General features: G+C 38.6%; 1 protein-coding gene and 1 pseudogene across 3 annotated transcripts in view; one reads left to right on the top strand and one right to left on the bottom strand.

Annotated features, from left to right (window-relative positions):
- Positions 1 to 705: 705 nt before the first annotated feature.
- Positions 706 to 26,607, top strand: part of BBS4 (Bardet-Biedl syndrome 4) — a 56,643-nt gene continuing 30,741 nt past the window's right edge. The window contains exons 1-2 of one of the 3 annotated variants that reach the window (XM_059371887.1): positions 706 to 763; positions 7,414 to 7,465. In XM_059371887.1, coding sequence (XP_059227870.1) covers positions 740 to 763; positions 7,414 to 7,465 — 76 coding nt within the window. In that variant the 5' untranslated portion in view covers positions 706 to 739. Of the gene's footprint in view, positions 764 to 798; positions 1,187 to 7,413; positions 7,466 to 10,141; positions 10,289 to 26,607 lie in introns of those variants that run through there. The other 2 variants (XM_059371886.1, XM_059371888.1) reach the window with 2 other exon arrangements.
- Positions 23,886 to 24,352, bottom strand: LOC132029134 (large ribosomal subunit protein eL22-like; annotated as a pseudogene).

The raw sequence follows: 26,607 nt of genomic DNA, 5'->3' as shown, positions 1-26,607 counted from the left end.
TTTTAACTCACCACACCAGGAGCCAGATGGGTAACGTAAAACGGCTTAAGTGTGTCAGGAAGTGGATTGCGGCAAAATGGCGAACCTATGGACAGTCCAAGTGGTTTTTCACATGTTTTACTGACGTTTGGGAGTGGAAGTCCATTGTATCTTTACATGCCCCGAGGCCGGGTTTCTGGCTTTCTTGTGAAATCTCCTGGTTTTTAAGTATTTCCAATAAAAACATCACATGCAGCCCACCGGCAGCGGATTTGCAAATTCTGGCGTAGAGATTGGGAGCCTGATGAGGCGAAGACCTCAGGGAAAGCTAAGAAACGAGGTTTTTGTTTAAGTCGAGAATGGGGTTTTCTACCCTAGGGGCTGGGGACCAGGACTCCCGGAAGGACTGAAATAAACGCAAAGTGGCGGGAGGATTGCGAGGCCTTCTCAACTGTCTGGCCATTCCAGCCAGCGCTGTCCCGAGCTTCTCTAGCAGTGCCCAGGGCGGTCAGGGGTTGCCCTAGAGGAAAAGAACCTCTGTATTCCCTCACCCGGCCCAATAGCGTCAAGCGGTGGGTAAAGCCCCAAAACACCCTGTCCAGGTTTCCCGAAAACCCTCCCAGGTGAAGCGTCCTGCCCAACCACCGCTTTGGTTCGCCGCTCAGGCCCCTCCCAGCTTCCCCAGCTCCATGACTTCCGTTTGCCTGGTCGTCTGGGAAACGACCAACTTCCGGCCGCGAAGCCGGGGGGCGGAGCCAAGATGGCTGAGGAGAGGCGTGCGATGGTGAGCGCAAAGGTTCTCCTTAGTGTCCCGGCCGCCAGGCCGGGTAGCGCCGCCCGGGGCGGAGCGGAGAGGCGAGGCAGGCTGGCGGTCGGTTGCCCCGTGAGGAATGCGGAGCGGGATCTGGAGCCGCTCGGGGTGCGCTGGGCGACATGGCCCCGCTCCTGGGAGCTGGTCCGCCTGCGTAAGGCGGACTTCTTTGCAGCGCTGGGCCTGTGCTGGGCTTGTGGTCCCTTTTGGGGTGCGCTGGACGAAAAAGGGAGATTTTCATCAGAAATGGCTCTTTTCCTAGTCCTTTCTTTTCCTTCTCACGAGTTTTGGAAAGGAAGCACTACCGTTTGTGCAGAGACAGTTTGTGTTAATCCCCTGGATTAGGAGTCGATTATGACAGAGCCTGGCAACTTTGAGCGTCACTGCCTTCTGCCGGTGGGTCGGGACCATGTTTTCTCTGTTGTAATTTAGTTTGGGAAAGGGCTGTTTGGGGATTCAGCTGAAGCTTGAGTTAGCCATTAATTAGACTCCACAGAACTGCTAATACAAAGTAGTCCAGATAAGTTCGGGATAACCCAGTGGTAGTTATTTATGAAGTGTATATTTATAATTGGATCTAATTTCTGTAAAGTTGTAAGTGTGAAAACGTGTCTGCTTTGCTTTAATGTTCGGTTTCAAAGCATGTTCTACTCACTTGTTAGAATGGCTTTATTAGGGGCACCTGGGTGGCTCAGTGGGTTGGGCCACCCAGGTGCCCCTAATAAAGCCATCTCTACCTTCGACTCCAGTCTTGATCTCAGGCTCTTGGGATTGAGCCCCCGCATCTAGCTCTCTGCTCAGCGTCCCCGCTTCCCCCTGCCAACCCCCCCGCCCCGCCCCGCTTGCCTCTCTGCCTACTTGTGATCTCTTTTTAAAAAAAAAAAAAAAAAGGAATGACTTTATTAGTTATCTATTTGGAACGTATTGCTTTGAAAAACAACCTTGCAAATACAGGAGACAAAATAGCAGTTTTGGGCTGACGGTTTTACAACTTAGTTTTGGCCGTTAAGGAGCAAGGCCAATACTGTCTATCAGTGGGTTTTGTTTTCTATTCATTTTTCATGTCCAGAGAAGTCAGATTATTTTTGGTGTAATCATACAATTCTGAATACAGGGAAGGAGGCCCAAAGCAAAGACTTTTAAGCTGTAAACTAAATAAATAAATAAATAGCATGATTAGTGTTACTGGGTTTTAGATATTAGAAACGTGAAAGAAAATAGTTCATCTACAGAAATGTAAGTTATACTGCTAACACTGTGTTGTAAATAGAGCTTATTCTCTAGTGCTCATTGCAGATATGATCATAAATAGAATATGAACCTGATTTCTCTGATGGCAGAATTGTCCATTACTTTTGAATCTAATTCTAAATTCTAATTCCATTCTAAAGAGAATGGCTGTTCAGTATGACTGTAGCACTTGAACCTGAAGTTAAGCTGTTCGTTTTAATTATTGTCAAGTTTATTGCTGGCAGTGTTTTATTTGTAGTAATTTCAGCTTTTCACATTACTGCTGCAGGGAGATTTGAATTTCTGCCCTTTTTGGAAGCGATCTGGTATCTTGTAATAAAATTAAAAGGGCCTAACAGTCTCATTCAGTCAATCAACAGACCAGTATCCCACTGAAATAAAAGCAGAATATAGGCATATAGTGCAAGGGTATTCATTGCAATATTGTTTATAATGACAAAATGCCAGAGACAAGGTGATACCCATTAATAGGGTAATAGATGACTTCTGATACTTCCATTCTGAAAATTATTATGCAGCTATAAAAAAGTGTTATTAGAACTGGGGATGCCTGCGTGGCTTAGTCGTTGTCTGCCTTCAGCTCAGGTCTTGGGATGGAGCCCCACTTTGGGCTCCCTGCTCAGTGGGGAGCCTGCTTCTCCCTCCTTCACTCCCTCTACTTGTGTTCCCTCTCTCACTCTCTCTTTCTGCTAAATAAATAAATTTTAAAAATCTTTTTAAAAAAAGTGTTAGCACTGTATATGTTGATGGGGATGGTATACATTTTAAAAAAGCTAGATATGGAGTGGAGTGTTAAAAAACAAAATTTAACTGAATAGACTTTAAAGATCTTACTGGCTTTATTCAGTAATTAATGAATTAATCAATTAGTGACTTAATGAATTAATGATTACAGCATTCATTCTGTACAAAATGGAAGGCTTTCATAGGCAGAAAGGAGTTGAACAGGGAAGTTATACTAGACAAAAAGTTTGGTTATTGCAAGATCACTTTCCTTTAGATGATCGCAGGGGTCTGTCAGGCATGTTACCTCGCTAATACTTAATGGGTGATTTTTTTTAATTAAAGATTTTATTTATTTATTTGACAGAGACACAGTGAAAGAGGGAACGGAAGCAGCGACAGAGGGAGAGGGAGAAGCAGGCCTCCCGCTGAGCTGGGAGCCCTATGCGGGGCTCAGTCCTAGGGCTCTAGGATCATGACCCAAGCCAAAGGCAGACGCCCAATGACTGAGCCACCCAGGTGCCCCTGATTTTTTTTAATTGAGATTTTTTTTTTTAAGTTTTTATTTCTTTATTTGACAGGGATAGTGCAAGCAGAGGGGGGGAGTGGCAAGCAGAGGGAGAGGGAGAAGCAGGTTCCCAGCTGAGCACAGCTTGATCCCAGGACATGGATCCTGACCTGAGCTGAAGGCAGTCACTTAACCGACTGAACCACCCAGGCATCCCAAGTCTTAATGTTATTTTAACTGACATTTACCTGATTATTAATGGGGTGGAGGCAGTAGTGGTTGCCCCTTTTCCTTTTTTGTTCAATGCCTGATTCATGTATTTTGCTGCTTTTTCTTTCTTCTTTTTCTTTTTTAAAGAATTTTTACTTATTTATTTGAGAGAGCAGAGCTAGTGAGGGGAGAACAGGAGGGGTGTAGGGGAGGGACAGAAGAAGAGGGTGGGGTAGAGGGAGAGGGAGGAGCAGACTCCCAGTTGAGCAGGAAGCCTGATGTGGGGCTCCATCCCAGGACCCTGGGATCATGATCTGAGCCTAAGGCAGACACCTTACTGACTGAGCCACCCAGGAACCCCATGTTTTGCTTATTTTTCTACTTTGATATTTTTCTTATTTTCTTTTTATTGTTTGTTTTGTAGTTACAGTTTCTGGCTGTTAATCCTTATCTTTTTTTTTCTTTCTTTCTTTTTGGTTTTGTATTGCAAATATCTGCTCTTAGTTTTCTGTCTTCCCTTCCTTTTTGGAACAGAAGTTCTTAATTTTAATGTAGTTGAGTATTTAGATCTTTTCTCAATTGGTTTGTGCTTTTATATCTTCCTGAAGTAATCTTTCCCTAGCCTATATTTTCTCTAGAGGTTTTTAAAATTTGCCTTGTTCATTTTAGTCTTCTATCTTTCTTAATTCATTTTAATTTCCCTTATAAAGCTTTGTCTCTTGAAGTCTGTTTTGTTTAATGTTAATATTGCTACTTTAGTTTTCTTTTTGTTTCTGTTTTCCTGGTGTAAATTTTTCTATCATTTACTTTGCTTTTCTGTTTTAGATGTGTCTTTTTTTTTTTTTTTAAAGATTTTATTTATTCATTTGACACAGAGAGAACACAAGTAGGCAGAGAGGCAGGCAGAGAGAGAGAGGAGGAAGCAGGCTCCCTGCTGAGCAGAGAGCCCGATGCGGGACTCGATCCCAGGACCCTGAGATCATGACCTGAGCCGAAGGCAGCGGCCCAACCACTGAGCCACCCAGGCGCCCTAGATGTGTCTTTATATAAATAGCATACGTCTAGATTTTTAAAAACATCTATCCTGATAATTTAACTGGAGAATTTGATTTTTTTCTCCTTCTTTTCTTGCCTTCTTTTTTTCTTTTTTGCTGAGTTTCTTTTTTCTCTCTCCTCTTCTCATTTAATTACTTGTAACTTATATATAATTTTTAATATTACATATTGAACTGAAAGTTCAAATTTAAAATTCAGTAATGTAGGGATTATCAAATGCTTTATTACCCTTTGCTTTCTGCCAGTTCATGCAGCTTTTGTTCAGTTTTGTAGTTTTTGTGTTTCTCAACACCACAAATTACACTTTTGTGTTATTAAGTCAGTGAATGTTTAGAATACTTCCATATTTTACCAGTTCCTTTGCTCATTCCACTCCTTCATTCTGGGGTTCTTCTTCTTCTTCTTCTTCTTTTTAAGATTTTATTTATTTTTCTGACAGACACAGTGAAAGAGGGAACACAAAAAGGGGGAGTGGGAGATGGAGAACAGGCTTCCCGTGGAGCAGGGAGCCTGATGCAGGGATTGATCCCAGGACCCTGGGATCATGACCTGAAGCGAAGGCAGACACCTAATGACTGAGCCAACCAGGCGCCCCTGGGATTCTTTTCCTTTTTCCTAATGTGTATCCTTTAAAAAGTTTATTTAAACAACATTTTTTTTAAGTTTTTTTTTTTTTTTTCTTTAAGTAATCTCTACACGCAGCATGGGGCTCAGACTTAAAACACTGAGATCAAGAGTCACATTCTCTTCCAACTGAGCCAGCCAGGTGCCGGGAAAGTTAGTTTTGATAGATGTAAGAGTTTAGATCTGAGGTTGGCAAACCATTTTTTAAAAGGGCCAGTAATAAATATTTTGGGCTTTGTGAGCCAGTCTCTGTTGCAAGTAACTCAGGTATGCAGTTGTAGTGTGGAAACAACCATAGACAATAAATAAACGTGTGTGTGACGGTGTTCTGATAAAATTTTATTTTAGACACTTAAATTTGAATTTTATATGATTTTCAGGAGTTAAAAAATATTAAAAAATGTAAATACCATTAAAAATGTAAAAACACGGATGCCTCTGTAGCCCTATTGTTTGAGTGTCTGACTCTTGGCTTTTTTGTTTTGTTTTGTTTAAGATTTTATTTATTTATTTGACAGAGAGAGATCATAAGCAAGCAGAGAGAGAGGAGGAAGCAGGCTCTCCGCTGAGCAGAGAACCCCATGCAGGGCTCGATCCCAGGACCCTGAGGTCATGACCTGAGCCGAAGGCAGCGGCTTAACCCACTGAGCCACCCAGGCACCCCTCTTGGTTTTGACTCAGGTCATGATCTCATGCTCATGGAGTTGAGCCCTGCATCAGGCTCCCTGGTCTACTTCAGATTCTTTCCCCCGTGCCCTTGCCTGCTCACACAAGTATGTGTGCTCACTCGCTCGCTCTCTCTAAATAAATAAGTAAATAAATAAAATCTTTTTAAAAAAATGTAAAAGACATTCTTAGTTTGTTGGTCATATAAAAACAGGCTGAATTTGTTTGACCTGCAGGCCATAGTTCGCTGACCTTGTGTTTAGATTAACGTTCATTTTACTTAGCACCTGAGACATGGGACTGATTTTTCTTATCATGTCTTATTTACCATTTTCAGTTGTTGAGATCCCAGCTGTCAGTCTAATTGTCTTTTCTGTATAGCTCATCTGGTGATACTTTTTTTTTTTTTTTTTTTGGATGCTTTTAAGAACTTTTTGTCTCTGGTTGCAGGTCCTTGTGATATATGCAAGTGTGGGTTTATTTTCATTTAACCTGGTCAGGATTGGTTGAGCATTCTGAATCTAAAGATTAGTGTCTCTCATTACTTCTGGAAATTTTCAACCATTATTTTTGCCTATATCTTACCATATCATATGTAACATAGGAAGTAGTTATAAGAAAAATCCATTTGAAGATTTCCTGCAAAGTTAGAGCATAAGATAGTATTTACTATATTCAGTAATGTCCCTTTAAAAAAAAACTCCCTCATAGGGGCGCTGAGTGACTCATTTGGTTAAGCAGCCAACTCTGATTTCAGCTCAGGTCATGATCTCAGGGTCCTGGGATCAATCCCTGCATGGGGCTACATGCTCAGCAGGGAGTCTGCTTGAGGATTCTCTCTCCCTCTCCCTTTGCCCCTCCCCCTTGCTCATACTTGCTCGCTTCCTCTCTGAATTAAGTAAATCTTAAAAAACAAACAGCAACCCAACTCCTTGAGTTGAGTGCTAGGTAATTTCTGTATAGATGACTCATAAACTTCTTTTTATCAAAATTACTACTTTTTTGGTTTGGTTGTTAAGATGTATAGCATTAAGTATAATGGTAATATGCAGTGCCTAAGAACTTAGTACATTTATTTGTGCACATTTTATGCATTATAATTATATATTACACAGGGTGTCTAGCTGGCTCAGTTGGTTAAATGTCTACGTGGCTCAGTTGGTTAAATGTCTGACTCTTGGTTTCTGCTTGGGTCATGAGCTTGGGGTCATGGGATCAAGCCCCACATCAGTCTCCTCACTCTGTCTAGAGTTTGCTTGAGATTTCCTCACCTTCTCCCTCCTCCCGCTCATGCTCTCTTTCAAATAAATAAATAAAACCTTAAAAATATGTATAACTATATATTACACATAAGTATATATTATAAGTATGCATTATACATTAGTAATAGTTTGGATAGCAAATGTATGACTTGATATTTGCTTTTTAAACCACATTAAAAATGATTTTTAATTTTTCTTTGTGCCTGTGTGTAGTTAATGGATTAATTGCATGATTGGAGAGCTACCGATTATGATTATTTGAATGCTTTTTTAAGTTAGCAAAATTTATGGTGATGGTTTAACATAGACTCCTCTGTTTTCAGAGAACTCCCTTTCCTGCATCTGCTGAATCTCGGAAACCCCGGCTAAAAAAAGGTTGGTTTGCAGTTTCATTGTATGTGTCTATTTGCACAGAATTTCTATTGATTCTTTGTTGTGTATGCATTAGAGCTTTTAAAAATGTGACTTTTGGAGAAAAGCAGTAATTGTCTAAATATTCCTCCACACCATGCTCTTATTTTATGGAGTTGTTAAATATTTTGGGATTGATTTTGCCTGTAAATATGTTTAAATGGGCCTTTATTATTATGTCAATATGTATTTTCTTCTTGTGGAAAAAAACACTGAAGTTCCCATGGTACGTATCAGACCTCATATAATCTCATGTCTGTGTTAAGTAAGTATGAGGTTTTATGAAAATTGAGTCTGTGAAGACTAGGTAAGGGCATATACTATGAAGAACTGCATTTAAAAATCTGATAGAGATATGTTCTATTTTATTTAGAGGAATAGGATTCCTTAATTTGTTAACTTATAGTAAAGTCTTAGTAAGGCTTGTATCAAATTGCAGCGTACTATATTGGATATTCCGTCGATGTCTAATAAGCATGTCTAATGTCTAACAAACTTAGAAAATACCCAAACTTTTTATTTAGCAGAAAAGACCATCTATTTTATTATTTACCCATGTATCTATTTAATTTTCTAGATGAGGAAATCCAAGGCTGAGGGAAGGGGCATGACTTATCCAGGGTCATGGGTGTAGTTCTTGTCTGCATTATGAGTTATGTTTAACAGGCAATACATCCTTTTGCAGCATGTGTTTTCCTGTTGTCTGCTAAGATTTTTAAATTTCATTTGCCAGTAAATTGTTTAGCTTACTTGGGGAATTTCTGTTCCTCTGAAATTATAATACAAGTTGTTGGAACATATGATTGCCTTCAGAACTTGTTTTCAGAGTTTTTCAGGAATACTTCTTTCATTGAAAGAGCATTACATTTATAATTTAGATTATTTGTGAAGCTTAGGTGTTTCTTATAATATCTAACATAGTTGCTAATATTTTTTACATCATTTCTGGACATGAGACCCATCTTGCTGTGATGTTTCTCATTCCGTTTAAATGCTGATGTATTTGGCTAGTTAGGTAGCTAGGGGCTAGTGGGTTTTATGATTGTTTCTCCAGTGTTCTTTCCATCTTCCTCCAGAGTCAGACTCCATGGTTTGACTGACTCCCAGTCCAGGAGAGCTCTAATTAGTATATACTAGTAAAAAATTGGCCTGTCCCCAATTCAGGCTAATGAGATACAAAGCTGATAGCTATGGGGTAAAGGGTCACATTTGACACGTTATGCTATAAGAAGTAACAGTGCTAGTTGAGAGGCAATGTGGGGGGCTTGGGAGGGTAGGAAAAGAATAAATGAAACAAGATGGGATTGGGAGGGAAACAAACCATAAGAGACTCTTAATCTCACAAAACAAACTGAGGGTTGCTGGCGGGGGAGGGGAGGGAGAGAGGGTGGTGGGGTTATGGACATTGGGGAAGGTATGTGCTATGGTGAGTGCTGTGAGGTGTGTAACCCTGGCAATTCACAGACCTGTATCCCTGGGGCTAATAGTACATTATATGTTAATTTAAAAAATTATTAAAAAAAAAAAAAGGAAGTAACAGTGCTGTAGTGCCCCATCTAATCCTTTCTTCCCACTTTCGGATTTCTGTGATTAAAATTTGTTTTTTCCTGTTCTTGAATCCTTCATACATGAGTACTTACCAGTTCCAGGACCAGTGATAGGTGTCGGGAATACAAAGATAAATAGGGCATGGATTCTGCCCTCAGGGATTGGCAGTCTTCAGGACATAGAAGATATAAGCAAATTATTGAAGTGTAGTGTTTGCCTTCCAGTTTTTTCAACTCTTTTTGTATGAAATGTCTAGAACTCTTTGCCATTATTGCTTTGGTTCTCTGGTGAAATTCATTGTTCCCCCTGGAAGTATAAAGGTCAGGACTAAACAGAATATTTCAGGTGTGAACCAGACCAAGTGGAATATCTGGAAGGTAAAAATCTCTTCATCTGGATCTTTTATTTCTTTTAGTCCAGCACAGAGTCTAATTGCCTTTTGGTCACCCATTTTACACATTTGCAATACCACTACATTTTACAGTTCGAAGGATATCATTCATGTAGAATACAATGACTACAGTTAAATGATACCTTTGGAGTTGTGCAGAGAAGTGTCACAGGCACCTAAAATATCAAGGGTATACCTTTTAACCTTCCTTAATTTCTGGGTTCCACAGCCCAAGATTTTATCTGTCAGAATGGTGAATTACATTTACTCTTCGGAATGTTGTGCTGGCTTTTGAATTCCTGGGGTAACCCCACATGGTCATGATATATTAACCTTTTTACATGTTACTAGATTCAATTTGCTAATTTTTGTTAAGGACTTTTGCTCTGTTCACGAAGGCTGTTGGTCTTTGTTATTATTGTTCTTTTTTTTTTTGCAATGATTTTGTCTTTTTTTTGGTATCAGGGTTATGCTGGCCTCAAAACAAGTTGGGAGCTATTCCCTCTTCTCTTTCCTGGAAGACTTTGTATAGAATTGGTGTTGTGTCTTAAATGTTTGCTAGAGTGTGACGACGAAGCAGTCTATGTCTGGATTTCCTCTTTGTTGGAAGACATTTAAGTACAAACTCAGTTTCTTTAATAGATATGGGGCTATTCAGATTGTATGTATTTTTAAAAAGATTTTATTTATTTATTTGACAGATCACAAATAGGTAGAGAGGCAGGCAGAGAGAGAGGAAGGGAAGCAGGCTCCCTGCTGAGCAGAAAGCCCAATGCAGGGCTGGATCCCAGGACGCCAAGACCATGACCTAAGAAGAAGGCAGAGGCTTAACCCACTGAACCACCCAGGTGCCCCAGATTATATGTATTTCTTTCAGGGAGAGATTTAGTAATGTTTTTCTTTCAAAGAAATTTTGTCCATTTCATCTCAGTTATCAAATTTATTGGCATAAAGGTCATGATACTCCTGTAGTTTTCTTTTAATGTCTTTTTAGACCTTCCTTTTAGGATGTGTTGTGGTAGTCTCTCTGTTCCTGATTTTGATGTTTATGTCTGCTGTCTTTTTTTTCTTGGTCAGCTTGGCTAGAGGTTTATCCACTTTCCTGATCTTTTCAAACAACCAACTTTTGATTTTATTTTTTCTTCTCTCTTTTCTGTTTCAATTTCATTGATGTCTGCGCTTATCTAATACTGTGTTTAATTTGCAGTTTCTTTTTTCTTTCTGCAGTTTCTAAAGGTAGAAACAGATTATTGGTTTGAGGTCTTTTCTGTTTTAAGCATTTAGTGCTTTACATTTCCTTCTAAACACTGTTTAACTGTTTCAAATGTTTTGACTTTTATAAACTTCTGAATATTTTAAAATTTCCTTTGTGTTCCCCTTTAACCCATGTACAATTAAGAAAAGTATTGATTAATTTCCCTAAATATGGGATTTTTCCAGATATTTCTTTGTTGTTGTTGTTACTGGTTTCTAGTTTAATTCTAGTTATAGTTAAAAAACATACTTTATGTGATTTGTTTTATGGCCCAGAATGTGGTCTATGTTGGTGAATATTCCATGTGCTTTGAAAAAAAGGTGTATTGTTCTGTTGGATGGAGTAATCTATAAATGTCAGGTCAAGTTGTTTGATAATGTTGTTCATCTTTGTACTTAATGGCACAGATATTAATATCCTTATCGAGAAGATACTGATAACCCTTAATGAGAGAAAAGTGTTGAAGTAGGCACATGTAATTATGGGTTTGTCTGTTTCTACTTAAAGATCTATCAATTTCTGGGATGCCGGGGTGGCTCAGTTGGTTAAGTGGCTGCCTTTGACTCAGATCATGATCCCAGCGTCCTGGGATCGAGTCCCACATCAGGTTCCTTGCTCAGCAGGGAGCCTGCTTCTCCCTCTGCCTCTGCCTGCCACTCTGTCTGCTTGTGCTCACTCTCTCTGACAAATAAATAAACTCTTAAAAAAAGAAAACTATCAATTTTTACTTTTGTATTTTGAAGATCTGTTGTTGGATGCAAAAACATTTAGGGTTGTTTGAGTTCTTGGTGAATTGGCTCTTTTATCATTATGGAATGTCTCTCTTCTATTCCTGATAATATTCCTTATTTGAAGTCAGCTTTGTCTGATGATAATAGAGCTGTTCCAGTTTTGCTTTGATTAGTGTTTGTATAGGTAATGCGTAGTTTACATACAGTCAAATTCACCTTTTTTTTTTTTTAAAACATAAAGTTCTGGGAGTTTTGGCAAGTGAAAATAGTCATGTGACTACCACCACCACCTCAATCAAGGTATGGAACAGCTTGATCAGTCTCAAAAATTGACCTTGACTTTGTAGTAAACCACTTCTTCCACTTCCAGTTGTTGGCAATCACTGATTTTTTTCTACCTATAGTTTTGTCTCTTTGAGAATATCATTTATTTATATATTTTTAAGGTTTTATTTATTTGAGAAAGAGTAGGAGCAAGCTCGCAAGCAGGGGAAGTGGCAGGCAGAGGGAGAGGGAGAACCAGGCTCCCTGAGGAGCCAGGAACTGGATACAGGGTTCGATCCCAGAACCCTGAGATCTTGACCTGAGTCTAAGGCAGATGCTTAACCAACTGAGCCACTCAAATGCCCCGAGAATATCATTTAAATGAAGCATACATTATGTAACCTTTTGAGTGGCTTTTTTCACCTAGTGTAATATTTTTGAGATTTATCCATGTTGTATATTTGAGTTTCTTTTTATTGATGAGTAGTATTCAGTTGTGTGTGTATACTGCAGCTCATTCATCTACCCATTCACCAAAGGACATTTGGGTTTTTGGCTATTACAAATACAGCTGCTATAGAAATATTTGCCTAGAGGGTTTTGTGTGAACATATTTTTATTTCATTTGTGAAGTGTCTTGGAACAGGATTGCTGGATGGTATTTTGAGTATCTGTTTAGTTTTATTGCCAAACTGTTTTCCAAAGTAGTTAAACTGTTTGTATTTCCTTCTGCAAAGTGTGAGTGTTCCTTATACCTCATAAATTATTTGGGAAGTAGTCTTTCCTATTTAATTTTCTGGAAGTTTGTGGAGAATGGACTAATTTCATCCTTAAGTATTTGTTGTAATGTTTCTTTGAAGCCATTTGGGCCTGATATTTTCTTCGTAGAAATGTTTTCAACAACAAATTCAACTTACTTAATAGAGATAAGGCTAAACAGATTACTTAATTCTTCTTAATTGAGCCTTCATAGTTTTTGTCTTTCAGGGAATTTTTTTCACTTTATCCAAATTGTCTAATTTATTGCCATGAGTTCACAATTTTCCCTAACAGATATTAAAAATACTGTGAAGCCTCTATAATTAAAACAGTATAGTACTGGTATACAATTAGAGGATAAACCAGTGTGGGTTGCAGGGGGCACCTGGGTAGCATAGTTGGTTGAGTGACTGACTCTTGGTTTCAGCTTAGGTCCTGATCTTAGGGTCATGAGATCCAGTACCAAGTGGGCTTCATGGTTGTGCAAGACTGTGCTTGTCTTCCCTCTGCTCTTCCACCCTGCTCATGTATACACTCTCTTTCTCAAATGAATAAATAAATCTCTCTTTTTGAAATATAAATCTTAAAAAAAGAGAGAGAAAGAAAAGAAGCCAGTGGGGAAAAAAGTTCAGAAATAGACTCAAATACACTTGGCAATTTATTTGTTTATTATTTTTAAAAAATTTTTATTTATTTGAGAGGGAGAGAGCACAAGCAAGGGTGGGAGACACAGAATGAGAAGGGGAGAGGCAGAGGGAGAAACAGGCTCCTAGCTAAGCAGGGAGCCTGACGTGGGGCTTGATCTCAGGATGCTGAGATCATGACCTGAGCCGAAGGCAGGTGTTTAATGACAGCCACCCAGGCGCCCCTACATTTGGCAATTTAGTATATGATAAAGTATATGGTGTCTCAAATTACTGGAGTAAAGATGTATTTTTTAAAAAATTGTGCTGGGACAACTGGATAGCCATTTTGATAAAGAAAAAATTAGATTTATACTTGATATCGTACACAAGAATAAACTCCAGATGAGTCAGAGATCTAAACTAAATGTACATAACCATGCAAATACTAAAAGAGGTATTGCCAGAGGTAATACAAGATTGATAAATGTTATCTCATAAAAATATTACCATATATATATATATATATATATATATATATATATCATGGCAAAAGGCACAATAAGGAAAGACAAAGCAAAATAATATAGTGAATTAATACATTGGCAACATATATCACATATAATACCTGATATCCCTAATATTAAAGAACTCTTAAAAACTTGGGTGGGGGAAGAAAGACAAATACTCAATAGAAAAATGGATTGGGGTGCCTGGGTGGCTCAGTGGGTTGAAGCCTCTGCCTTTGGCTCAGGTCATGATCCCAGGGTCCTGGGATCAAGCCCCAAATCGGGCTTTCTGCTCAGTGGGGAGCCTGCTTCCTCCCCGAAACTTCTCTGCTTGCCTCTCTGCCTACTTGTGATCTCTCTGTCAAATAAATAAATAAAATCTTTAAAAAAAAAAGAAAAAAAAAAGAAAAATGGATAAAACAGTCACGATTTATGCGTGTGTATGTGCGCACACACACACACACACACACACACCACTATAAGAATGACCTTTGGGTGCATGAAAAATATGTTCAAGCTGATTCAGAGTAAGAGAAATTAAAATTAAATCCATACTAAGTTAACATTTCTCACCTATCAGGGTAACTAAAATTAAGAAATGTGAGTACTTACTCAATTTGTGAGGCTGTGGGAAATAGGCATTGTCTTACACTGCTAGTGAGAATCTCAATTATTATGGCTATTATGGAAGAGAATTTGGCAAAATCTAATAAAACTCTGTGATCACATTTCTAGGACTTTACTCTGAAGATAGTATCTCTACAATAAACAAAGGGTTTTTAGCTATTATTTATTGCACTGCTGTGATTGTTAAATATTGGAAACTTAAATGGCTGAACATAAAGAGTGTTTGAATAAACTGTAGTGTATATAGCCACATAATAGAGTACTATGCCACTTTAAAAGAGTAAGATTAATATGATTTGGGGCACCTGGATGGCTCAGTGGGTTAAAGCCTCTGCCTTCGGCTCAGGTCATGATCCCAGGGTCCTGGGATCGAGCCCCACATTGGGCTCTCTGCTCAGCAGGGAGCCTGCTTCCTCCTCTCTCTCTCTGCCTGCCTCTCTACTTACTTGTGATCTCTGTCTGTCAAATAAATAAATAAAATCTTTTAAAAAAGATTAATATGATTTGATATAAAGTGATTTCCAAGATAAATTGTCTTTATTTTTTTTTATTTTTTATTTTTTTAAAGATTTTATTTTTATTTATTTGACAGACAGAGATCACAAATAGGCAGAGAGGCAGGCAGAGAGAGGGGGAAGCAGGCTCCCTGTGGAGCAGAGAGCCCAATGTGGGGCTCGATCCCAGGACCCTGAGATCATGACCTGAGCTGAAGGCAGAGGCTTTAACCCACTGAGCCACCCAGGCGCCCCAAGATAAATTGTCTTTAAAAAAAAAAAAAAAAAAAAAACAGTGTAAAGGAGAAGTTGCTGTATACTACATTTTTATAAGAAAGAGGGGGAGGGGTGGCTCAGTCAGTTAAGCCTCTGCCTTTGGCTCAGGTCATGATCTCAGGGTAAGCCCCACATCGGGAATCTCTGCTCAGCGGGGAGCCTGTTTTCCCCTCTCTCTCTCTCTCTGCCTGCCTCTTTGCCTATTTGTTATTTCTGTCTGTCAAATAAATAAATAAAATCTTAAAGGAGGAGAAATAAAAAATATGTATGTGCTTATTTTCACACACACACACACAAAAATCACCAGAAGGCTATATCAGAAACAGATGAGATTGGCTATCTACAGGGCCTTGTGTGGAAATGCCATGGAAAGGATGGGGGATATGACACTTCTTTAGGTATGTCTTTCTGTGTATTTCCAATTTTTGGTATCATGTATTGTTTCAGTAAAAATTGGAAAAACAAAAATCTTTTCTTTTTTTTAAAGATTTTATTTATTTATTTGACATACAGTGACAGATGACAAGTAGGCAGAGAGGCAGGCAGAGATGGGGGAAGCAGGCTCCCCGCTGAGCAGAGAGGCCCATGTGGGACTCGATCCCAGGACCCTAAGATCGTGACCCGAGCCAAAGACAGAGGCTTAACCCACTGAGCCACCCAGGCGCCCAAAAAACAAAAATCTTAAAAATAAAATGTGAGCAAAAGCAAATATGCTGTGGTTTATTGGAGTCAAGTTTTCTTATTGTTGGAGTAGGGAGTTATAATACAGAAAAGGGAGAGGTGAGATTAAAGCCTAATGGATTAGATTGGAATCGAAGATATCAGTATTGCAACATGGCTTTTAATATAGATACATAATTAGTAGAATATATTTTTTCCTACTTCTGTCCACTTAGAAGGGTTAGCAGCAATGACATCCTAGTAGCCATGAGCATGTTTAGCACCCAGATCTTAGTTTCTATGTAGTGTTTTTCAGTAAAAGGAACCAGGGTTCCTTAGAGAAATTCTGCCTAATTCCATAAGTAAGGCTAGGAGAGTACAAGATGAACCTGGGATATCTTGTGTTAGAAAGTTTGTCAGAACACAGAAGTGGGTTTGAAGGGCTTTCTCTGTCCACTGGCCAGTTCTGGAGTGATTTAAGCCTTCAGCAATATAGCAATGGTTTATAACACATGGAATAAAATAAGAATGCATCAGTGCATACTGATAGAAGTATACTAATGCGGAAAAGGAAACACTCATTTAAAATAGAATGATAACTAGTAAGTGTAGAATGAAAGAAAATTAACGTTTGGCAGCCATCATTGCAGTAACTCAGTGGATCTAAACTAGTGGGTAAAAGTTTGATGGGGAACAGGATATTTACTTAAGTCTTTAAATATCTCTCCATAAGATATATTTTAATTATAAAGTAGTAATAACTTCATAGTGGAAAAATTTGCCAGACACTACCTTGACCAAATGATGTAAGTTAAAACATCACAGTGATGGAGCACATCAGTATCCTATGCTTTCTAAATCACTTCTGTGGTATTCTTGCCAAAAATCTTGAAGAAATATTAGATGAACCCAAATTGAGACATAGTCTACAAAATAACTAGCCTGCATTAAAAAGAAAAATGTCAAGGTAATGGAAGACAAAAATTAAAGAAGACTAAAGAGACATGACAGCTAACTCCTAACCTATGGTGTTAGATGATTCTAGAGCAGAGAAACAGCTTTTTTTTTTTTTTTAAAGATTTTATTTGTTTATTTGACAGAGATCACAGGTAGTCAGAGAGGCAGGCAGAGAGAGAGGGGGAAGCAGGCTCCCAGCTGAGCAGAGAGCCCGATGCAGGGCTCGATCCTAGGACCCTGAGATCATGACCTGAGCTGAGGGCAGAAGCTTTAACCCACAGAGCCACCTAGACGCCCTGAAAAACATCTTTTTTTTTTAAAGTTTATTTAGTTTTAGTAATCTCTACGCCCAGTATGGGCCTTGAACTTAAACAACTCTGAGATCAGGAGTCGCATGCTCTTCCAACTGAGCCAGCCAGGTGCCCCCAGAAAAAAAAAATTTTTTTCAAAAAGAGTTTGTTTATTTATTTGACAGACCGAGATCACACGTAGGCAGAGAGGCAGGCAGAGAGAGAGGAGGAAGCAGACTCCCTGGCGAGCAGAGAGCCCTATGTGGGTCTCTATCCCAGGACCCCGGCATCATGACCCGAGCCAAAGACAGAGGCTTTAACCCACTAAACTACCCAGGTGCCCCTGACCTTTTTAAAGCATACAGTCCAGTGGCATTAGTTACATTTACGGTGTTGTGCAACCATCACCACTATTTCCAAAACTTTCATCCCAAACAGAAACTTTGTGCCCATTAAGCAGTAATTTTCTGTTGTACCTTACCCCCTAGTTCCTAGTAACCTCTACTTTCTTTCTCTGAAATTTACCTCTTCTAGGTACTTGGTATACTCAGAATTGTACAATATTTGTCCTTTTGTGTCTAGCTTATTACATTTAGCATAATGTTTTAAAGGTTCATCTATGCTGCAACAGGTTATACAGAATTCATTTTTTTTTAAAGATTTTATTTATTTATTTGACAGAGAGAGATCACAAGTAGGCAGAGGCAGGCAGAGAGAGAGAGACGGAAGCAGGCTCCCTGCTGAGCAGAGAGCCCGACGCGGGACTCGATCCCAGGACCCCGAGATCACGACCCGAGCCGAAGGCAGCGGCTTAACCCACTGAGCCACCCAGGCGCCCCAGAATTCATTCTTTTTTTAAGGCTGAATGATAATCCATTGTGTGTGTATCTCACTTTTTTTTATCCATTCATTTTTTTAATGGACATGGGTGGTTTTCAACTTTAGGTTGTTGTGAATAATGCTGCAGTGAACATTGGTGCACAAATTTCTGTTTGAGATGCTGCTTTCATTACTTTTGGGTGTGTATCTAGGAATGGAATTGCTGGATCCTATAGTAATTCTATGTTTAGTTTTTTGAGGAAATGCCAGATTGTCTAATACAGCAGCTGCATGTGCAAAGGCTCTAATTTCTCCACATCCTTGCCAACATTGTTTTTTCTGCTGCCTTTTTTTTTTTTTTAAACATAGCTATCCTAGTAGGTGTGATGTAGTATCTCATTGTGGTTACCATTTACATAATGATGAAAGATATTGGGCATCTCTTCTCATATTCTTATTGGCCATTTGGATTTGTTCTTTGTAGAGCTATCCATCAAATGCTTTACCCATTTCTATAGTGAGTTGTCTTTTTGTTGTTGAGGTAATTTTTGAGGTTATTGACTTATTTTATTAGTGATTGATTCATGTCTTTTTTTATTTTAAGTTATTTGCTTCAGTTATCTCAGGGTTTTATTTAAAAATTTGATTCTGAGAACCTTATACAGTACCGTTTTTTTATTATGTGATGTTAGTCTCCATACAGTACATCATTAGTTTTTTATGTAGTGTTCTGTGATTCACTGTTTGCATATTAACACCCAATGCTCCATGCAGTACATGCCCTCCTTAATACCCATCACTGGACTAACCAATTCCCTCATCCTCCTCCCCTTTAAAACCCTCAGTTTGTTTCTCAGAGTCCGTAGTCTCTCATGTTTCATCTTCCCCTCTGAATCCCCCTCACTTCATTTTTCCCTTCCTTCTCCTAATGTCCTCCATGCTATTCCTTATGTTCCTCAAATAACTGAAACCATATGATGATTGGCTTTCTCTGCTTGACTTATTTCACTTAGCATAATCTCCAGTCCCATCCATGTTGATGCAAAAGTTGGGTATTCATCCTTCCTGATGGCTGAGTAGTATTCCATTGTATATATGGACCACATCTTTATCCATTTGTCTGTTGAAGGACATCTCTGCTCTTTCCACAGTTTGGCTGTTGTGGCCATTGCTGCTATGAACATTGGGGTGCACATGGCCCTTCTTTTCACTGCATCTGTATCTTTGGGGTAGATACCCAGTAGTGCGATTGCTGGGTCATAGGGTAGCTCTATTTTTAATTTTTTTGGGGGAACTGCCACACTGTTTTCCAGAGTGGCTGCACCACCTTGCATTTCCACCAACAATGTAAGAGGGATCCCCTTTCTTTACAGCCTCTTCAACATTTGTTTTTTCTTGGTTTGTCAATTTTTGCCATTCTAACTGGTGTGAGGTGGTGTCTCAGTGTGGGGTTTTTTTTTTTTTTTAAATTTTATTTATTTATTTGAGAGAGAGAAAGAGAGAGCATGAGAAGAGGGAGGGTCAGAGGGTGAAGCAGACTCCCTGCCAAGCAGGAAGCTGGATGTGGGACTGGATTCTGGGACTCCAGGATCATGACCTGAGCTGAAGGCAGTCCCTTAACCAACTGAGCCACCCAGGCATGGTTTTGATTTGAATTTCCCTGATGGCTAATGATGATGAACATTTTTTTCATGTGTCCGTTAGTCATTTATACAGTACCATTTAGTTTAAAAAAGCCAACATTTTTTTCTCTCTCTTCAGTCTGAAAAGAAAGACAGATTTAAAGGAATTGAAAGTCTAGTCTTGATTTAATTTTGGAGGTAAAGTTTTAGCTAAGCATTGTCCTCTTTTTCCTCTTTAGTATCATGTAGAACTGGAGTGATGAGCAAGTTTTTTATATTTAAAAATTATCAAGGCACCTCTTGTGTGCAGAGAAATATGTGTGAATTGACATAATACTTCTGAGTAAAAGTTTGTCAGTAAGTATCAGGAACTGTAAAAGTTCATATTATTTAATTTAGTACTTCCTGTTTTAAGAATCTATCCTAACAAAGTATCCTCAACACATATGTAATTTTTTTCTTAAGCAAAATATTCATTACAGAATTATTGATAATAGTGATTTATTGGAAACAATCTACATATTCACCAATAAAACAAGCTAAGTGATCATTCATTCATGCAAATAAATACTATGTAGCTATTTAAAATAATGTTTATTTTTTAAAAGGATTTAGAATTGTCTACAGACAAATATTTTTCTTAAAAAGCAAAGGATTAAGAAGAAAATGATAAATTGACAACCATGATTATGATTATCATGATTATCTGTGAGTAGTGTGAACATGTGAAGTTTTAATTTTTTTTGTTGTTCCTTTCTGTATTTTCAGTAGTAAATAACAGAAAATCCAAATCAAAGTGGCTTAAATAATAAAGAAATTTTTTCGGCTAATATAAGAGGAAGTCCAGAATTAAAATGGACTCTAGCATTGGTCACACAATTCATTGATATATAAAGCCCTGAGTTCTTTCTGCTTTTCCACTCTGCTCTGCGATGCCTGTTTTTTCCTGAATTAAAGCTGCCATTAGCATTAGGCATCTGTTGGTCCAATGCCAGAGATATGGTCTGGCTTCCTATGGTTCTCTTTTAAAAATAAGAAAGGCCTTTTTTCCCCCAGAACCTCTTAGGAATACTCTTTTCATTGGGTCAAATTGATAGGCCTGCCAGTCGTGGGCAAGGGAGATAGGATTGCCATGATTAGTTTAATTTAATCAATTGATAAGGAGTGAATTTTGAGGAGTCAGGGTAATCACTGCTGGCTGCAGAGCACAGACGATAGGTACAGACGATAGGTAAGTGGTATATGGATATATAAATGAGGCTACAGGGGAGGCTGTCAGACTGTCCTCCCTCTGGCACAGTGTTTTAGGAATCATTAGTGCTGAGCTTGCTTCTCTTTCCGTTATCTGCGTCATCTCTGTTTTTCTCTTTCTGTTTATTCTGTCTCTTTGCTTGTAGTGCTGCTGCTACTGATTACTTCTCTTTTCCTTTCTTTTGCCTTTTATGACAAAAACATTTTATTTAATTAATTAATTTATTTTTAATTTTTTTAAAAAGATTTTATTTATTCATTTGACAGACAAAGATCACAAGTAGGCAGAGAAGCAGGCAGAGAGAGAGCGGAAAGCAGGCTCCCCACTGAGCAGAGAGCCCGATGCAGGGCTCGATCCCAGGACCCTGAGATCATGACCTGAGCTGAAGGCAGAGGCTTAACCCACTGAGCCACTCAGGTGCCCTGACAAAAACATTTTAAATAGTGTAGATATCTGAATCACACATTTTAATATTGTACGGGTTTGTAAAATGATTGATTCTGAAAAATAGAATATCAGAAAATAGTTTGTTTTGTATAAAACTTGCTTTAATATTACTCAGTAATTTCTCTTGAATTCTGATATGAAATTGGGCTTCCAGTTAAGATGATACAGTAAACTCAAGTTTTGGTCACTCCTGCTCCAGATACAGAGCAATAAAGAATAAAATGTGAGTAGAAAAAAAATACAGTGCCAACCTGCAGGAATTGTCTTTAGGCAAATAGACTATTACAGAAAAAGGAAAGGATAATGGTTCTTATTTTATTTATTTTATTTTAAAATCAGAAAAATCAACACAAGTTCATCATAGAAATTTGGAAAATATAAGGAATATAAAGAAAACAGGATAAATATCAGCCTTAAGAACTAATGAACTTTAGTTGAAAAATTAAACATTAAAGTAGTATTTTGCACAAAAAGCTTTCACATTTCACTGTGAAATCCTTGGGTGTCTTATTAACCTGTAGTTCAGATTTTCTCAGCCTTGACAGTATTGACATTTTGGGCACAATAATTCTTTATGGTGGGAGATTAACCTCTATGTTGTAGGATGTTAACAGCATCACTAGCCTCTACCTAGTACAAGTTAGTAGTGCCCAGTTGTGACAACCAAACGTCCCAGATATTGCCGTATGTCTCTTGGGTCCAAAATTATTCCTAGTTGAGAACCACTGCTTTGTTTAAACAGTATGACACTTGAAGGTGGAAGGCAGGAAGCTGATAAATTTAACATGAAAAGTTCACACAGAAGTTGAATTAGCAAGCAGAAAGACTTCATCTGAACAAGGAATAGTTGAGGGCATTTTGACTGAGCATCTCTGAGTCTGGACTTGCTTGTTGTCTCCCAAAGACATCCCACCCTCAGTCTGAGAGGCCTGTAATCCTCATTTGACTCTTGAGGATGGTGACTGCCAGCTGTGGAAGGGGTAAATGACTTTCCGTTTGGGATTTTTGTCCAAATATATCTGAACTTTTTCACGAACAAGGAACTTCTTGTTTGGAATTGTTTACCAGAATTACTTGATGGTTCTGAGAAAATAATATCCTACATGGGGCTACTTAAGTCCTCTTATTTTTCCCTATGGTATGACCTCAGGTGACTTTCTTCTGGCTTTCAGTTGAGGACCCTAACCATCATTGAGGTGAGTGAATTGATTTACTTCGTGGGTATATTTCCGTTGTTTAAGGAGTTTCCACTGGACGCCTTTTCCATTTGGGGGTGGCTATAGCCCAGCATGAGTTTTGTCTATAACCTGAGACAATATAATTACTTGTGAGAAACTTGGTCTCAGCTTGAGGTTTGCTTTCAGGGTATTTTTTTAATAGAAGACATTTTTTATTGAGGCAAAATATATGTAACATAAAATTTACCTCTTTAAACATTTTTAGATGTACAATTTAGTGGCATTAATTACATTCACTGTGTTGTACAACCATAACCACTATGTATTTCAAAACCTGTTTCATCACCATATACAAACACTATGTACCCATTAAATAATAACTCTCCATTTCTTCCTCACCTCTAAGCCCTGATAACCTCTGTTCTACTTTGTTTCTCTGAATTTGCCTCTTCTAGTTGTTTCATATAAGCAAAATCATATAATATTTGCCTTTTTGTATCTTGCTTTTATTCCACTTAGCATAATGTTTGCAAGGTTCATCTGTGTTGTAGCATGTTGTACGGAATTCCATTCCCTTTTAAGGCTGAATAATATTCCATTATATGTATATACCACATTTTGTTTATCAGTTTGTTTGTTGATGGACATTTGGGTTGCTTCCATAGAGATTTTTTCTTTTGAATTAAAAAAAAATTTTTTAAAAATTTTAGGTAGGCTCCCTACCCAATGTGGGGTTTAAAATCACGGCCCTGAGCTTAAGAGTGATAGGCTTTACTGACTGTCTAGCCAGCTGCCCCTCCATAGATTATTTTTAATGTGTCAGGTTTGTTTTAAGGTTTATTTATTTATTTTAGAGTGGGGAGAGGGGCAGAGGAAGAGAGAATCCCAGGCAGACTCCCCACTGAGACCAGAGCCTGATGTGGAGCTCGAACCCATGACCCAGAGGTCAGACCCCAGTCAAAACCAATGCCCAACCCACTGTGCCACCCGGGCGCCCCATAATGTGTCAGTATTAAAGAATGTAAAGGTTGTGGAGGTTGGGAATGTTACAGATACTCTGGAAATATGTCATTTTCTATGCTGTGTATAACAATTTCTTCTACAAAGTAATTACTATCTGTTTTTTGGTTTCCAGTACTGATTTTATAGATCCGTACTTTAACTTCATTAATACTGTTCCCTTTTTCTATGTTTCCATTCTTGCATACATAGAATTGTAGAGTCGGAAGGTAATTTAGTTGTTATCTAATTCAGTTTACAATTCACAAGAGATTGCTCTTACAGCATCTTTGATAAACAGTTATCTCACTTCAGTGTTTCCCCTGTAACAGTGAATGACTTTTATTGATTTGCTTTTTGAAGAGATACTTAATCTTAATTGTCTCCATATCTTCAGCTCTGTTTTCTTAGTCTATTGTAATCTGGCTTTTGCCCTACCACTTCACTGATTAAATTGAGCTGAGCATTGGCATTTTTTTTTTATTGTGGTAAAATATACAGAACATGAAATTTATCATCTTAGACATTTTCAAGTGTATATTTTTGTGGCATTAAGTACATTCACATTGTTTAGCTGCTGTCACTACTGTCCATGTCCAAACATTTCCATTTTCTCCAGCTGAATCTTTTTTGTTTCCTAAATTTTATTTTAAATTATACAAAATATTCCAGACCAACTAGTTCTAATCCTCATCTTCCTTCTCTTCCTCATCTTGGTTAATCCGGAAGTAATGTAATTCATAACTCTCTTTGCTGTTAGCGACTGTGTGCAGCCAGTCACGGAGATTGTTCTTCTTCAGGTGTGTTTTGGTGAGATATTTCAAATACCTTTTGGAAAAAGGCACCTCAGAAGTTACGGAGTAATCTTGCTTTTGCTCCTTTCAGTTGTTACCACCCCTCCACAGAGATTTCCAGCTTTTCCATTCACTTTGATACTCTCTTGAAGAAAACTGTTCAAAATTGATACCATCTTCTACAGGGTGGGTGCAATCAAGGGTAAAGTTCAGAACTTGCTTTCTTTATTTGCCCCCCTTCGCCACAAACTCTTTCACGGGTGCCATGGTGGCAGGAGAGGCAGAAAGGGCTCAGACTGAATCTTTGTACCCATTAAACAATAACTCCGCATTCCTCCCTTCCCCCAGCACCTGGGACTCACCATTCTACTTTCCTTTTCCTTTTTCTTTTTTTCCCCCAGTTTTATTGAGATATAACTGACATGATATTATATTATATAATGATGATTTGATAGTGTGTATATTGCAGAATGATTACTGCAGTAAGTTTAGTTAACATCCTCATATAATTTCAAAATTTGTGTGTGAGATGAGAACTTTTAAGATCTCTTAGTACTTTCAGATATATGGTTACTGTATTGTTTACATTAGTCACTGTGCTGTACTTTACATCCCAGAACTTATTTATCTTATAACTGGAAGTTTATACCTTTTGACTCCCCTCATGCTTTTGCCCACCCTCCACCCCCGCCACTGGCAATCACCAATCTGTTCTCTATGAGTTCGATTTTTTTCCTTTTAGATTCGGCATATCAGTGAAATCATACAGTTTAATCTTTCCCTTTGACTTTACTTGACTTATCATAATGTCCTCTAGGCCCATCCATGTCATGAATGGAAAAAAAAGAATCTTTCTTTTTTTTGTGGCTGAATAGTATTCCTGTGTGTGTGTATGCGTGTATCACATTTTCTTTATCAATAATATTCTACTTTCTGTCTCTTGATCAGTCCAGGTTTATGTCACATAAGTGGAATCATATGGTATTTGTCCTTTGTTTCTGGCTTATTGTAGTTAGCAGTAATATCTTCAGGGTTCATCCATGTGGTACATGTGTTGGAATTTAATTCCTCTTTAAGGTTGAGTAATATTCCATTCCGTATTCCATAATATACCACATTTTATTTATCCATTCAGTCATGGATTGTCATTTGAGTTGATTCACCTTCTATTGTCAGTAACACTGCTATGAACATTGGTGTACAAGTGTCTGAGTCCCTGTTTTTCTTTTCTCTCTCTCTTTCTTTCATTCATTGTTTTTTTTTTAAGAGTTCAGCTTTTTATTGAACATGTTATAAAAGAGATTTAGTCAAATAGACCAAAGTGCATACTGTCAGCCTCCTCAGGTTCTTCTTTCTATGATTCACTTTCTTTCCTCAGCTGAGGCCACAGTGGTGAAGGGGGCAGGTCCGCCACCCTTTGCAGATGAGACTCCCGTGTAGACAATGGACAGAGTCTTTGCCCACAAGCCTGGTCAGAGAGGTTCATCATTTACTTTGGCTGTGTTGATGAGAGCATTGATTGTAACCTCCATAACCGTCCGTCACCTCCTCATTGTGCAGGAGGGCCCAGGAGATGCCAGTGAAAGTGTTGGACTGGCAGCTGCCAGGCTATTCACAGGATGAAGTGGAGGCTTTGCCCCAACATGGCCTTAGCTTCTTTGGAAGGACTACTTTAGCAGCAAATGCAGAAATGGCTCCCTGCTTTCATTTCTTTTAGGTGTATACTTAATAGTGGAATTGCTGGATCATGTGGTAATTTTGTTGTTGTTGTTTTTAAGGAACAATGCTGTTTCTTTTTAAAGAAACATTTATTTCATTTAAATGGAAGTGCTAATAAGATCTATAGATCCTAAGCATCCAAGTCTTTTTTTTTTTGAAGATTTTATTATTTGTCAGAGAGGTAGAGAGACGGGGCGGGGGGTGGAGAGAGAGAACACAAACCAGGGAGAGCAGCAGGTAGAGGGAGAAGCAGTCTCCCTGCTAAGCAGGGAGCCTGATGTGACACTTAATCCTAGGACCCTGGGATCATGACCTGAGTGAAAGGCGGACATATAACCCACTCAGTCACCCAGGTGTCCCCCCCCCTTTTTTTTTTTTTTTGATAGAGAACGAGAGAAAGAATGCATGCATGAGGGTGGGGCAGAGGGAGAGGAGGAGAGAAGAATCTCAAGCAAACTCCCCGCTGAGTGTAGAGCCTGAGGTGGGGTTGATCTCACAACCCTGAGATCATAACCTGAGCCAAAATCAGGAGTTGGATGCCTAACTGACTGAGCCACCCTGGTGTCCCTTAAGTGCCCAACTCTTGAATTTTGACTAACATATGTACTCATGTAATCATTACTCAGAACAAATTAAACGTCTTTCTCATCCAGAAAGTTTCCTCATGCCCCTTTCCAAGCAGTCCTCCCTTTGATTCTCTAGGAGGACCCACTCTGATTTCTGTCCCTATAAATTAATTTTGTCTGTGCTTGAAGTTCTTACAGAGGGAATGAATAATACATACTGTTTAGCTTTAGTTATCTTTTCCTCTGTTTTTGAGATTCATCCATGTTGCTGTAATGTATCAGTAGTTTTTTAGTTTTTAATTTTTTTTCTTTTTTTTTTTTTTTTT

Source organism: Mustela nigripes, chromosome 13, assembly GCF_022355385.1.
Source record: "Mustela nigripes isolate SB6536 chromosome 13, MUSNIG.SB6536, whole genome shotgun sequence".
NCBI classification, from domain to species: domain Eukaryota; kingdom Metazoa; phylum Chordata; class Mammalia; order Carnivora; family Mustelidae; genus Mustela; species Mustela nigripes.
Note: the sequence above shows the minus strand (reverse complement) of the source record. Positions and strands in the feature narration are given on the sequence as shown.